General features: G+C 51.0%; 2 protein-coding genes across 2 annotated transcripts in view; both read left to right on the top strand.

Moving 5' to 3' along the window:
* The window catches only part of LOC112486494 (E3 ubiquitin-protein ligase HERC2-like), a 10724-nt gene extending 7420 nt beyond the window's left edge, over positions 1 to 3304 (top strand). Inside the window, exons 12-21 of the mRNA XM_025053365.1 lie at positions 1 to 137; positions 765 to 911; positions 992 to 1134; positions 1391 to 1658; positions 1745 to 1887; positions 1969 to 2067; positions 2142 to 2310; positions 2622 to 2747; positions 2822 to 2930; positions 3016 to 3304. Of these exons, the coding sequence (XP_024909133.1) occupies positions 1 to 137; positions 765 to 911; positions 992 to 1134; positions 1391 to 1658; positions 1745 to 1887; positions 1969 to 2067; positions 2142 to 2310; positions 2622 to 2747; positions 2822 to 2930; positions 3016 to 3238 (1564 nt within the window). The 3' untranslated portion in view covers positions 3239 to 3304. The remainder of the gene's footprint in view (positions 138 to 764; positions 912 to 991; positions 1135 to 1390; positions 1659 to 1744; positions 1888 to 1968; positions 2068 to 2141; positions 2311 to 2621; positions 2748 to 2821; positions 2931 to 3015) is intronic.
* The window catches only part of herc2 (HECT and RLD domain containing E3 ubiquitin protein ligase 2), a 15859-nt gene continuing 7264 nt past the window's right edge, over positions 3277 to 11871 (top strand). Inside the window, exons 1-25 of the mRNA XM_025053359.1 lie at positions 3277 to 3501; positions 3628 to 3733; positions 3835 to 3926; positions 4012 to 4187; positions 4273 to 4375; positions 4673 to 4754; positions 4834 to 5068; positions 5273 to 5450; positions 5554 to 5635; positions 5720 to 5891; positions 6186 to 6330; positions 6748 to 6973; positions 7063 to 7234; positions 7396 to 7558; positions 7705 to 7848; positions 8192 to 8383; positions 8466 to 8619; positions 8834 to 8941; positions 9023 to 9154; positions 9386 to 9544; positions 9769 to 9887; positions 10221 to 10346; positions 10639 to 10794; positions 10879 to 11193; positions 11305 to 11519. Of these exons, the coding sequence (XP_024909127.1) occupies positions 3277 to 3501; positions 3628 to 3733; positions 3835 to 3926; positions 4012 to 4187; positions 4273 to 4375; positions 4673 to 4754; positions 4834 to 5068; positions 5273 to 5450; positions 5554 to 5635; positions 5720 to 5891; positions 6186 to 6330; positions 6748 to 6973; positions 7063 to 7234; positions 7396 to 7558; positions 7705 to 7848; positions 8192 to 8383; positions 8466 to 8619; positions 8834 to 8941; positions 9023 to 9154; positions 9386 to 9544; positions 9769 to 9887; positions 10221 to 10346; positions 10639 to 10794; positions 10879 to 11193; positions 11305 to 11519 (3977 nt within the window). The remainder of the gene's footprint in view (positions 3502 to 3627; positions 3734 to 3834; positions 3927 to 4011; positions 4188 to 4272; positions 4376 to 4672; positions 4755 to 4833; positions 5069 to 5272; positions 5451 to 5553; positions 5636 to 5719; positions 5892 to 6185; positions 6331 to 6747; positions 6974 to 7062; positions 7235 to 7395; positions 7559 to 7704; positions 7849 to 8191; positions 8384 to 8465; positions 8620 to 8833; positions 8942 to 9022; positions 9155 to 9385; positions 9545 to 9768; positions 9888 to 10220; positions 10347 to 10638; positions 10795 to 10878; positions 11194 to 11304; positions 11520 to 11871) is intronic.

Below are 11871 nucleotides of genomic sequence, written 5' to 3'. Positions count from 1 at the left end.
CGCAGCTCTGACCTTCAGTGTTCACAACCTGCCCTTCACTGACACCATGCTGACAGTCTGGGCTCAGCTGGTCAGCCTGGCTGGGAGCAGACTGGAGAAACAGAGGCTGAAGAAGTCCCTGAGCCGAGGCCTCCCAGGTGAGGAGAACACCTCCCTCTGATGTTCTAGTGGAGCAGTGGAGGGACTTCACACAACGATCGGTTCCATAGTGTAGCAGTTAGCACGTCAGCGTGTTACAGCAGATCACACAAGAATCTTCCAAATATGGGATCATTAAATTATGACTTTATTAATACTATTTAGGTGGAACTATATAATCCCTGCAGCAGAAAAAAATCTTTGAGCAGGTTACCAAAGGTTAGGTTCGGGGTTAGAAGAACTGACTGAGGTTAGGGCTACGACGTGGGTGGCAGGAATCGACGCCCCCTGGGGGTCGAAGAGTCCAAAGTGGGCTGATATTTTTTTCATTGATTTCACCAGTCGTCGTAGTCCGTGGTAAGATCAGGTGATGCTGCCCGTCACAGGTTCGTTACTGTATAAGTGGAGGATCATGTGATCATGTGACTGGGAGCACCAGGCTCTGCTGTGTTCGTACGGAGAGTCATGTGGTCAGTGATGGACGTGTTCGTCTGTGCAGTTCCTCCACTGTCAGCAGCTTCCACTTTTTTGTCCGATTTATCGAAGTGGTCAAAGCCCTGCTGAGGGTTCAGAACCCGGCACCTTCTTCGGCCCTTCTCACTCTGGACCTTGTCTCGTGTTCTCAGCCGACCAGGTGGACGTCCACCTGCTGCGCTGTCAGCAGCTGCGACTCTACATCCTGAAGGCAGCTCGAGCTCTGCTCTCTCACCAGGACAAACTGCGTCAGATCCTGTCCCAGCCTGCGGTGCTGGACGTCGGCTCCAGCCCCAGTGGTGAGTCACAGACTCCAGTCCCACAGACTGTCGTCTCCAGAACAGAACCATCTTCACTCTGTGCTCTCTCTCACCCACAGAGGACACGGTGGTGACCTCTCCTGATGTCGGTGACCTTTCGCCTGAAGGTCCACTTCCTCCACTCATCCTCCTGCAGCAGCTGCTCTCTGCTGCCACCCAGCCGTCGCCAATCAAAGCCATCTTTGACCGTCAGGAGATGGAGGTGAGTCGCTCCGTTTGAACTTCTTCATTTACTGCTGAGTCAGCTTCATCTTTTAGATATTTTTAGGCTAACCTTTAGCTGCTTTTCACCTTAATAACATCTCTCTGTTTCAGTCTTTTTATGTCACCGTTTGGCTTCGTCCTCCACCAGGGCGTTCTTTTCCACAGCCCTGACTTTAATAAACGTTGAGGTGACATTAGTTTTTGCTATGATCCAAACGATGCTAACTTATGCTAACTCCACCGTGGGAATGCAGGCAGCAGCTCTGGCCGTCTGTCAGTTCCTGGCTGTGGAGTCCACTCACCCGTCGTCTCCTGTGTTGGAGGAGAGCAGCTCCAGTGAAGCCACCACACCCGTCACTGTCCAACACATCCGACCGCCCAAACAGAAGAAACACAAGACCTCACCTGTGCCGCCGTTACCCATCGTCCTCCAGCTGATGGAGATGGGCTTCCCACGCAAGAACGTCGAGTTTGCCCTGAAGTCACTATCAGGAAGCACAGGGGGCGCCGGTGGGACACCAGGTTAAAATGGCTGTTGGTCGGTTATTTCTAAACATTTTTATATTTATATTTATAGTTATAATTCTAGGAGTATTTCTGTGTTTCAGGTGTGGAGGCGCTGGTGAGCTGGCTGCTGGACCACCCAGACGTTCATGTCACTGAGACATCAGACGTAGACACCGTGTCAGACGAATACTCTGAAGAGGAGGTGCTGGAGGAGCTGGACGAGGCGGAGCCCACCTTCTCCATGGTTGGTCAGGAGGACTTTCACTCTTTCTTTGCTGGCGTTTGAAATGTGTGGATGACGTTGCTCCTGTCTCCACCTCCTCAGCCCGCAGGTGCCGTGGTGACGGAGAGCCAGACGTTCAAGAAAAGGTCAGACTTTCAAAGCAACGACGACTACGCCGTCTACATCAGAGAAAACATCCAGGTGAGAGGTCAACGCTCACACTCTGGAAGGTTCCTCACGAGGAGCTGAAGGTGACACCTTTGACCTGTGCTCAGGTGGGGATGATGGTGAAGTGCTGCAGAACGTACGAGGAGGTGTACGACGGAGACGTGGGCAAGGTGATCAAACTGGACAGAGACGGACTGCACGACCTGAACGTCCAGTGTGACTGGCAGCAGAAAGGAGGAACCTACTGGGTCAGATACATCCACATCGAGCTGCTGGGTCAGTTGGGTCTCCAAACCTGTGATGATGATGATGATGATGAGGATGATGATGATGATAATGATGATAATGATGATAATGATGATAATGATGATAATGATGATAATGATGATAATGATGATAATGATGATAATGATGATAATGATGATAATGATGATAATGATGATAATGATGATAATGATGATAATGATGATAATGATGATAATGATGATAATGATGATAATGATGATAATGATGATAATGATGATAATGATGATGGTGACGACGACGGTAGATGGTGGATCCTGATTCCTTTTGATTTGCTCCTCCAGGGTTCCCAGCACAAAGTTCTCCATCTCACATAAAAATTGGAGACAAAGTGAGAGTCAAGCCCAGTGTGACTACACCAAAGTACAAGTGGGGATCTGTCACTCACAGGAGTGTGGGCGTGGTCAAAGGTCAGTGCATGAACCAGGATCCAGATTCTGATCATGTCACATGGTAACCGTGAGTCACTGCTGGTTTCTTGTAGCCTTCAGTGCCAACGGGAAGGACGTGATCGTGGACTTCCCTCAGCAGAGCCACTGGACTGGTCTGCTGTCTGAGATGGAGCTGGTTCCCAGTGTTCACCCCGGAGTCAGGTACCGACCCGGGGAGTCACATCTGTGTTCTGTCTGTCTGTCAGTCAGTCTGCCCTCACAGTGTCTGTGTGTGTGTGTGTCACAGGTGTGACGGCTGTCAGATGTTCCCTATCAACGGTCCCAGGTTCAAGTGCAGGAACTGTGAGGACTTTGACTTCTGTGAGAACTGTTTTAAGACTTGTAAACACAACAGCCGACACTTGTTTGGACGAATCAACGAACCTGGTGAGAGATTTTCATTTGACTCCTCCCATTTTTTCACGTCAACTTTCCTTCCGTGGGACAGATCAGAGGTCGCTGACCTCTGAGGAGCCATACTGTTAAAAAAAACCCCAAACATTTAATGATGTTTGACCCTGATCACGGTCTCTGTCTCTCAGGTCAGAGTCCGTCCTTCTGTGGCCGCTCAGGGAAGCAGCTGAAAAAGCAGCAGAGCAGCCAGAGAGGAATGCTGATCGATGATTGGTCCAGAGCAGTAAAGAGTCTGAACGTGTCATCGTCAGTGAACCAGGCCTCGCGTCTGATTGACTGCAGTGATCAGTGCTGGCAGTCGTCAGGGTCACAGGGGAAGGTGAGGGTCAAGACCTGGGCTCTGACTGGGCTCACTATCACAATCTCTGTTGTGACTGTTGTCAACGTTGTGGCTATTGTTGTAGTTTGAAGACCCCTCCTCCCCCCCCTCACTCTCTCTCCACAGCACTGGATCCGTCTGGAGCTCTTCCCTGACGTCCTGCTCCACAGGCTGAAGATGGTGGTGGACCCTGCAGACAGCAGCTACATGCCGTCACTGGTGGTGGTCTCAGGTCAGTGACGGGCAGCAGCCAACACCCAGAGCTGCATTAAAGGCAGGGCAAAGCGTGTGAGATGTTTTGAAGTTGATGGTGGAATGTGCCGGATCTTTTAGGTGGAAGTTCTTTGAACAACCTGATTGAACTGAAGACCATCAACATCAACCCCACGGACACCAACGTCCTGCTGCTGAGTGACTGTACTGAGGTCAGTTTGACTGATGTCACCACTGATGATGATGATGATGATGATGATGATCATCCTACTGAACCTCACTCTCCTCCTTCAACAGTTTCACAGGTTCATAGAAATTGCCATTAAACAGTGTCGCAGCTCCGGCATCGACTGTAAGATTCATAGTCTGGGAGTCGTTGGTAGGATCAGAGCTGAGGATGAAGACCTGGCCACCGTCCCATTCCTGGCCTCGGACAATGAAGAGGAGGAGGAGGAAAAAACAGCCACAGGGAGGTAGGAGACACTGAAGAGGAGGAGAAGGGTTATGTTGGGGAGGAGCCGTGTCCACTGAATGTCTTTCTGTCTGTAGTTTGTCCAGAAAGAAGTCATCAGGACCAGAGTCAGCTGCCAGCATCAGGACCAAAGTCTTTGTGTGGGGCCTGAATGACAAGGACCAGCTGGGAGGACTGAAGGGCTCCAAGGTAGGGGTCAAGGGTCAACACACTTGGGCTCCTGTGGAACCACTATGTCATCAGTTCACGTTACATTTAGTGAGAATTAAGCGTTCCTCAGATGAAGGAGGAACGTCTTTGTTGTCAGATAAAGCTAGTTGTTAGCCATTTTAGCCATCCTAAGCTATCACTTAGCCATATTTGAATTAAATTTCTCCAACCGAAAACCATCCACTTTCTATTGACTTTAAACTAACTCTAAACTACCTTTTAGCAAAAGTCAGTCCTGACCTCTGACCCCCTCACTGTTGTCGTCTTTGTCCACAGATTAAAGTTCCGTCCTTCTCCGAAACCCTCTCCGCTCTTAACGTGGTCCAAGTAGCAGGAGGATCCAAGAGCCTGTTTGCAGGTGAGTGGGAACACACACACACACACACACACACACACACGTGTACACACTGCTGATGTGTGTGGCCTGCCCTCTGCAGTGACGGTGGAAGGAAAGATCTATGCCTGTGGAGAAGCCACCAATGGCAGGCTGGGCCTGGGTCTGTCCAGTGGGACCATCCCCATCCCCCGACAGATCACTGCACTCAGTAACTTCGTGGTGAAGAAGGTGGCTGTCCACTCTGGGGGGCGCCATGCCATGGCTCTGACTGTGGACGGAAAAGTCTTCTCCTGGGGAGAAGGAGACGATGGGAAACTGGGCCACTTCAGTCGCATGTAGGTTCTCCTGACTTTAGACTTTGGTTCCAGAGAAGTTCTAATGTTACTCCGCTGGTCCACGGGGAGAACTTCTTCTCTTTCTTCATGTTGACACCACAGGAAGTCTTCATGAGATCTCCACTAACACCTTGGTTCTTCTCTCCTCTGACGTGTGTGGAACCTCTGAGCTTACTAACTGGGTTCTGGTTCTCCTTCTGATAGGAACTGTGACAAACCTCGATTGATCGAGGCTCTGAAGAGCAAACGGATCCGAGACATCGCCTGTGGGAGTTCTCACAGCGCAGCCATCACCTCCAGTGGAGAACTGTACAGCTGGGGTCTGGGGGAGTACGGACGCCTGGGACACGGAGACAACACCACCCAGCTCAGACCCAAACTGGTACCAGTGCAGTCATAGTAGTGTTGAGAGGGAGCAGACAGAAATAAACCACCACAGATCTGTGATATCTAAGCCCGCTCTACTTGTCCCCCCTCCCCTGCAGGTGAAAGTTCTGCTGGGACATCGTGTGGTCCAAGTGGCCTGTGGAAGCAGAGACGCTCAGACTTTGGCCCTCACTGATGAAGGTACCGTTGTCTCAGGGTTCTGATGGTGGTACCGATTGTACTTCTAAACATTTGCAGTACTTTGTTTTTCTGGACGCTCCTCAGGTCTGGTGTTCTCCTGGGGGGACGGTGACTTTGGGAAGCTGGGCCGCGGTGGCAGCGAGGGCTGTAACGTTCCTCAGAACATTGAACGTCTGAACGGTCAAGGAGTTTGTCAGATTGAGTGTGGAGCTCAGTTCTCTCTGGCTCTGACCAAGTCTGGGGTGGTCTGGACCTGGTGAGAAGCACTGAACACACTAACACACATTAACAATCAAACATTCCTCTGGGAATCGAACCCAGGACTCTCTGCTTCCGAGGCAGGCGTGCTAACCGCTACACTCTGGAACCGACTAATAAATATTTTTGTAATATGAAAATGAGACGTAAGAGACAGTTGTAGGAGACGAGCTGGACTTTAGTGACTGATTAAATACCACCGACACACACACTGACTGACGTGCACACACACACACACACACACACACACACACACTGCTGCTGCTTGATCTGTCTCTTGCTTTTCCAACAGGGGAAAGGGAGATTATTTCCGACTGGGTCACGGCACCGACGTGCACGTGAGGAAGCCTCAGATGGTCGAAGGACTGAGAGGAAAGAAGATTGTGCACGTGGCCGTGGGAGCGCTGCACTGCCTGGCTGTGACCGACACAGGACAGGTCTGAGCTGCAGCATGACTCCTCTCCTGCGGGGGGAGCTCTGTTCATTAATAACCTTCCTCTGATACAGTTTATCACTAATCTGCACCATGGGGGTCATCAAAGGTCAGGTCTGATCCCATCCACTGGTCTGGACCATTTTAAATCCTGGTTCTGTATCATCTGGATGTGTAGTTGAAAAACAGAGGTGTCCTTGGGTGACAGAAAGGCGCCTGTGAAATAAAATGCATTATTATTATTATTATTATTAAAAGACATATGATAAAAATCAACGTGTGTAAAAATGAAAAGTCCAAGTTAAACCTTTAATCCCAGAGTTTGTAGTCGTCGACTCTCTTCAGTACTGTCCAACATGGAGTAGATGTCTGTTCTCAGCTGTATCTCACTGTTTCACCTGCGGGGGTCTCTCTGGCTCAGGTTTATGCCTGGGGTGATAACGATCACGGCCAGCAGGGGAACGGAACCACCACAGTGAACAGGAAGCCCACTCTGGTCCAGGGTCTGGAGGGACAGAAGATCACCAGAGTGGCCTGTGGCTCCTCCCACAGCGTGGCCTGGACCACGGTGGACGTGACCACGCCCTCTGTCCACGAGCCGGTTCTCTTCCAAACGGCCAGAGACTCGTTGGGAGCCTCGTACCTCGGTGACGCCTCCTTTCAGCAGCGTCTCTTGATCCACTTGAACAGAAGTGACGTCATCAGTTGACCGCTGCGTCTCCTCCGTTCTCCTCAGGTGTTCAGTCGGACAGCGACTCCTCCTCAGTCAGTCATAAGATGAACGGACAGAACAACGTGAAACCAAACCGACCGTCTCTGGCTAAGATCCTCCTGAGTCTGGAGGGGAACCTGGCCAAACAACAGGCTCTGACTCATGTTCTCTCTGCTCTGCAGATCATCTACGCCAGGTGTGACGCCTCCTCCAGGAACATCTCCATCCACAGCACAATTCAAACATGCACTTCACACACACACACACACACACACACACACACACACTGACTGACATCTGTGTGTGTGTGTGTGTGTGTGTGTCACAGAGACGCTGTGGTCGGTGCTCTAATGCCAGCCAGCATGATTCTTCCTCTGCTGAGTGCCCGTCCAGTTCTCCAGTTCCTCCATCAGACTCCTCCTCCTCTTCCTCCAGTGTGAGTGATGAAGAAGGAGCTGCACCTCCTCCTGAGGCTGAGGAACGTCTGAGTCCAAGTCCATGGCAGGAGAAGAAGAATGAGGTGAGGAAACAAACAATGGCTGTCACTGTGAAAGACCTGTCTGTACACGGGCTGGTTTCAGCACCAGGGGGCGACATCAGCTGACATCAGTGTGTTCCGGTCTCAGTTAAAGTCCTGATGGTTCTGGTCTGTTTGTGTTTCAACAGGTTCCTTCCTCTGAAGATGCCGTTACTCCCTCCTCTGCTGTGACTCCCTCGGCCTCTGGTGCCTCCTCACGTCCCTTCATTCCCGTCACTGATGATCCCGGGGCGGCCAGCATCATTGCTGAGACCATGACCAAAACTAAAGAGGTGACTGCAGCGCCCCACGCTGGGCAGGATATGGTCTAAAATTAGAGCTAATGCTCCTTAGGTATTTTTAGATTATGCGTCTGTGGGTGGAGCCCACAGTGATGTCATCACAGAGTTACTGTGATTGATGTTTGGAACATTACCCTGTGAACTCCACTCATATGCAGATGATACTGCGACTTATTTCTGAGAGCCTTTCAGATCAGTGTTTCCCAAACTTTTTTTTCTGGGGACCCACAAACCTTCGTGACCTAAAACTCCTGGGAAACATGATGCGAGTCTCTTGCGACCCACCTTTTGGTCTGTCTGTTCTGTGATTGTCATACCGTGTGTCTCCCTCCAGGACTCGGAGAGTCAGAGTAAAGTGGTCGGTCCAGAACCCCAGTATCTGGACGAGTTCACCAGCCTCCTGGTCCCTGATGATACACGGGTCATGGTGGACCTCCTCAAACTTGGCGTGGCCTGTCGAGCTGGAGACAAAGGCAAAGAAGTTCTGTCATTGGTTCTGTCCGGGATGGGAACAGCATACCCCCAGGTTCTGTTCAGACTGTGTGTGGGTTCAGAAGAGAACTGGAAGTCACCTGCGGCTTCAATGATTTGCATCTTTCTTCCTCCAGGTGGCAGACATGCTGCTGGAGCTGTGTGTGACCGAGCTGGAAGACGTTGCCACAGATTCTCAGAGCGGACGACTGTCCTCTCAGCCTGTGGTGGTGGAGAGCAGCCATCCGTACACCGACGACACCTCCACCAGTGGCACTGTCAAGATCCCAGGTAAACACCAGTCCACACTCGTCAGTACTGTCAACAGTACAGACGCAGGATGGTCAGTTTGGGGGTTAGGGTCTGAAGGGAAAATAACAGACCACTGATGTTGGAGGTAACAAATAGAACGCTCCAGCAGAGGGCAGTGTTCTTCTGATGCTTGAAAGAAAAGTTCAAACCACAGACGTTCCTGTTGAATCACTTTAGTCTGCGTTCTCTCCAGGAGCCGAGGGTCTGAGAATCGAGTTTGACCGACAGTGTTCCACCGAGAGACGCCACGATCCACTGACCGTTATGGACGGAGCCAACAGGATCGTCTCTGTCAGATCAGGTGAGCAGAGGAGGAGGAGGAGGTCATGTGACCTGTGAGAGGAAGTGAAATAGTCAGTCACTCTTGTTTTCCTTGGATCAGGTCGGGAATGGTCCGACTGGTCCAGTGAACTGAGAATACCTGGAGATGAGCTGAAGTGGAAGTTCACCAGTGATGGTTCGGTCAACGGTTGGGGCTGGCGCTTCACCGTCTATCCCATCATGCCTGCTGCTGGTGAGGTGTTTTAGACTTGATCTGTCTGTGACGTGTGACCTCATCAAAATCTGTCGGTGGTCGTGTTACAATCTGACAATGACGCTGTCACTGAGATCAGTCCTGGACAGGAGTTTGGATTTCTCCACAGGACCACCAGTGGGCGCTAATGTCTTGTGTGGGGATTTCAGCAGGTCATGTCCTGGTGATGGTTGGATTGTCCTGAATGACTGTTGTTGTGTTGACCTTCAGGTCCTAAAGACCTTCTGTCTGACCGCTGCATCCTCTCCTGTCCCTCCATGGACCTGGTCACATGTCTCCTGGACTTCAGACTCAACTTTGCCTCCAACAGGAGCATCATTCCTCGTCTGGCTGCCTCGCTGGCTGCCTGCGCTCAGCTCAGTGCACTTGGTACTGGTATCTTGGTGATCTACTGACTACCTATAATCCACTGACCAACTACTGACCAACTACTGATAATCCACTGACTACTGATAATCCACTGACTACTGATAATCCACTGACCATTGAGTAGATTTGATTTTTTAGTAGCAGGAACCAGTGACAGAACGAGACAGTTCTCGTTCTAATGAGCAGTTCTACTTTTTCATCCATTTTGTTTTCTCTTGCTGTAGCTGCGGGTCACAGAATGTGGGCGCTGCAACGTCTGAGGAAACTTCTGACCACAGAGTATGGTCAGTCCATCAACATCAACCGTCTGCTGGGAGATACCGACGGTGAATCTCGCTCCATGGTGAGGTCACAGGGATGATGTCACTTCCTCTCAGACTTTAGATGAAGACTTAAGATGATGTCTTTAGAGAGACATCTTCTCTCTGCTCCTTTACTGTTGTTGTTTATGACTTGGACTCAGACTGGACCATGACCTTCTCCAGTGACTCGGTCTGGTCCAGACTGGACCATGACCTTCTCCAATGACTCAGTCTGGTCCAGACTGGACCAGGACCTTCTCCAGTGACTCAGACTGGACCGGAGTCTGGTTGTAATGTTTCCAAAGCTCAGGTCTGTGTTCTTGTTTAACTCCTGTCAGAGATGAGTTGAACAGGAAGTTTCTTCTCTGCTTCAGTCGCTGACAGGAAGTGCTCTGGCTGCTCTGGTCAAAGGTCTACCTGAAGCTCTGCAGCGTCAGTATGAATATGAAGATCCTGTGGTCAGAGGAGGGAAACAGCTTCTCCACTCTCCTTTCTTCAAGGTACCAGAGCTTCTGGACTTCGTTTCTTCCAGAACGTTCTCCGTTCTTGTAGTTTTCTTCACAAGGACGTTGTGACGTGCTGTGAAGGGGGGTTGGGGTTATGGAGGTCTACATGGAGGTCTACATATTTACTCACTTTTTAAACTTTTTCAAATGAATTCTGGTCGAGATGATTGAAGAAGGCACTAAGAAATTTGCTGGATGGGGTGGAGGTGGGGGGTGGGGGGGTTGGCCGGGGAGTCGAGGCTTTTCTGCCAGGAAAATGTTTGTGATGTGGTCTGTTCTGCTCCAGGTTCTGGTGGCGCTGGCCTGTGACCTGGAACTGGACACGTTACCCTGCTGCGCTGAGACCCACAAGTGGGCGTGGTTTCGACGGTACTGCACGGCTTCACGAGTGTCTGTGGCCCTGGACAAGAGGAGTCCGCTGCCCAGACTCTTCCTGGAGGAGGTGAGTTCAGCCTTCTGTCCATCTGTCCATCTGTCCTCGCTCCTGCAGCTCCGTCAGATCCTTAAACTCTTCGTCCGTCTGAAGGTGACGAAAAAAGTTCGTGAGCTGATGGCCGACCACGAGAGCATGAACAACCTCCACGAGAGCCACGAGCTCTTCAGACGAGAGCAGGACGAGCAGCTGGTGCAGTGGATGAACCGACGGCCCGACGACTGGACGCTCTCAGCGGGGGGCAGCGGAACCATCTACGGCTGGGGCCACAACCACAGGGGCCAGCTGGGAGGGATCGAGGGCGCCAAGGTCAAAGTGCCCACTCCCACCGAGGCGCTGGCCACACTCAGGCCGGTGCAGCTGATTGGAGGAGAGCAGACGCTGTTTGCCGTCACTGCAGACGGGAAGGTTGGTAGATCATCACACGCTGCCCTCCACTGGTCTTTTCTGTCCCCGTCTGCGATGTCCGCTGTCCTGTGTCTGGGGTCCAACTTCATTCTTGCCCCTACGTGTCCTCAGCTCTACGCCACGGGCTACGGAGCAGGAGGTCGACTGGGAATCGGTGGCACAGAGTCGGTGTCCACGCCCACGTTACTGGAGTCCATTCAACACGTGTTCATCAGGAAGGTGGCGGTGAATTCTGGAGGGAAACACTGTCTGGCTCTGTCGTCCGAGGGCGAGGTTTATTCCTGGGGAGAAGCTGAAGACGGAAAACTGGGCCACGGAAACAGAAGGTAAAAAAAAAACCCTGGTTTTTATCTGCTCCAGCCCACAGTTAGAGCCTGGTTTCATCTAAATGTCATGTTTACCTTTCTGTCATGATTAACTGTGTTTTGACTATTGTTTGACTATTTTTGCACCACTGAATTCTAATTCTACTTACGGCTTCATTTATAGTTTGACTGTAGTTACACTGTAGTTTGACTGTGGTTTGACTGTAGTCTGACTGTAGTCTGACTGTGGTTTGACTGTAGTCTGACTGTAGTCTGACTGTGGTTTGACTGTAGTCTGACTGTAGTTACACTGTAGTCTGACTGTGGTTTGACTGTAGTCTGACTGTAGTTACACTGTAGTCTGACTGTGGTT

The sequence above is a fragment of the Cynoglossus semilaevis genome, chromosome 2 (genome assembly GCF_000523025.1).
Source record: "Cynoglossus semilaevis isolate Cse_v1.0 chromosome 2, Cse_v1.0, whole genome shotgun sequence".
Lineage (NCBI taxonomy): Eukaryota > Metazoa > Chordata > Actinopteri > Pleuronectiformes > Cynoglossidae > Cynoglossus > Cynoglossus semilaevis.
The sequence above is the reverse complement of the archived record's forward strand: the minus strand, read 5'-3'. Positions and strand labels throughout refer to the sequence as shown.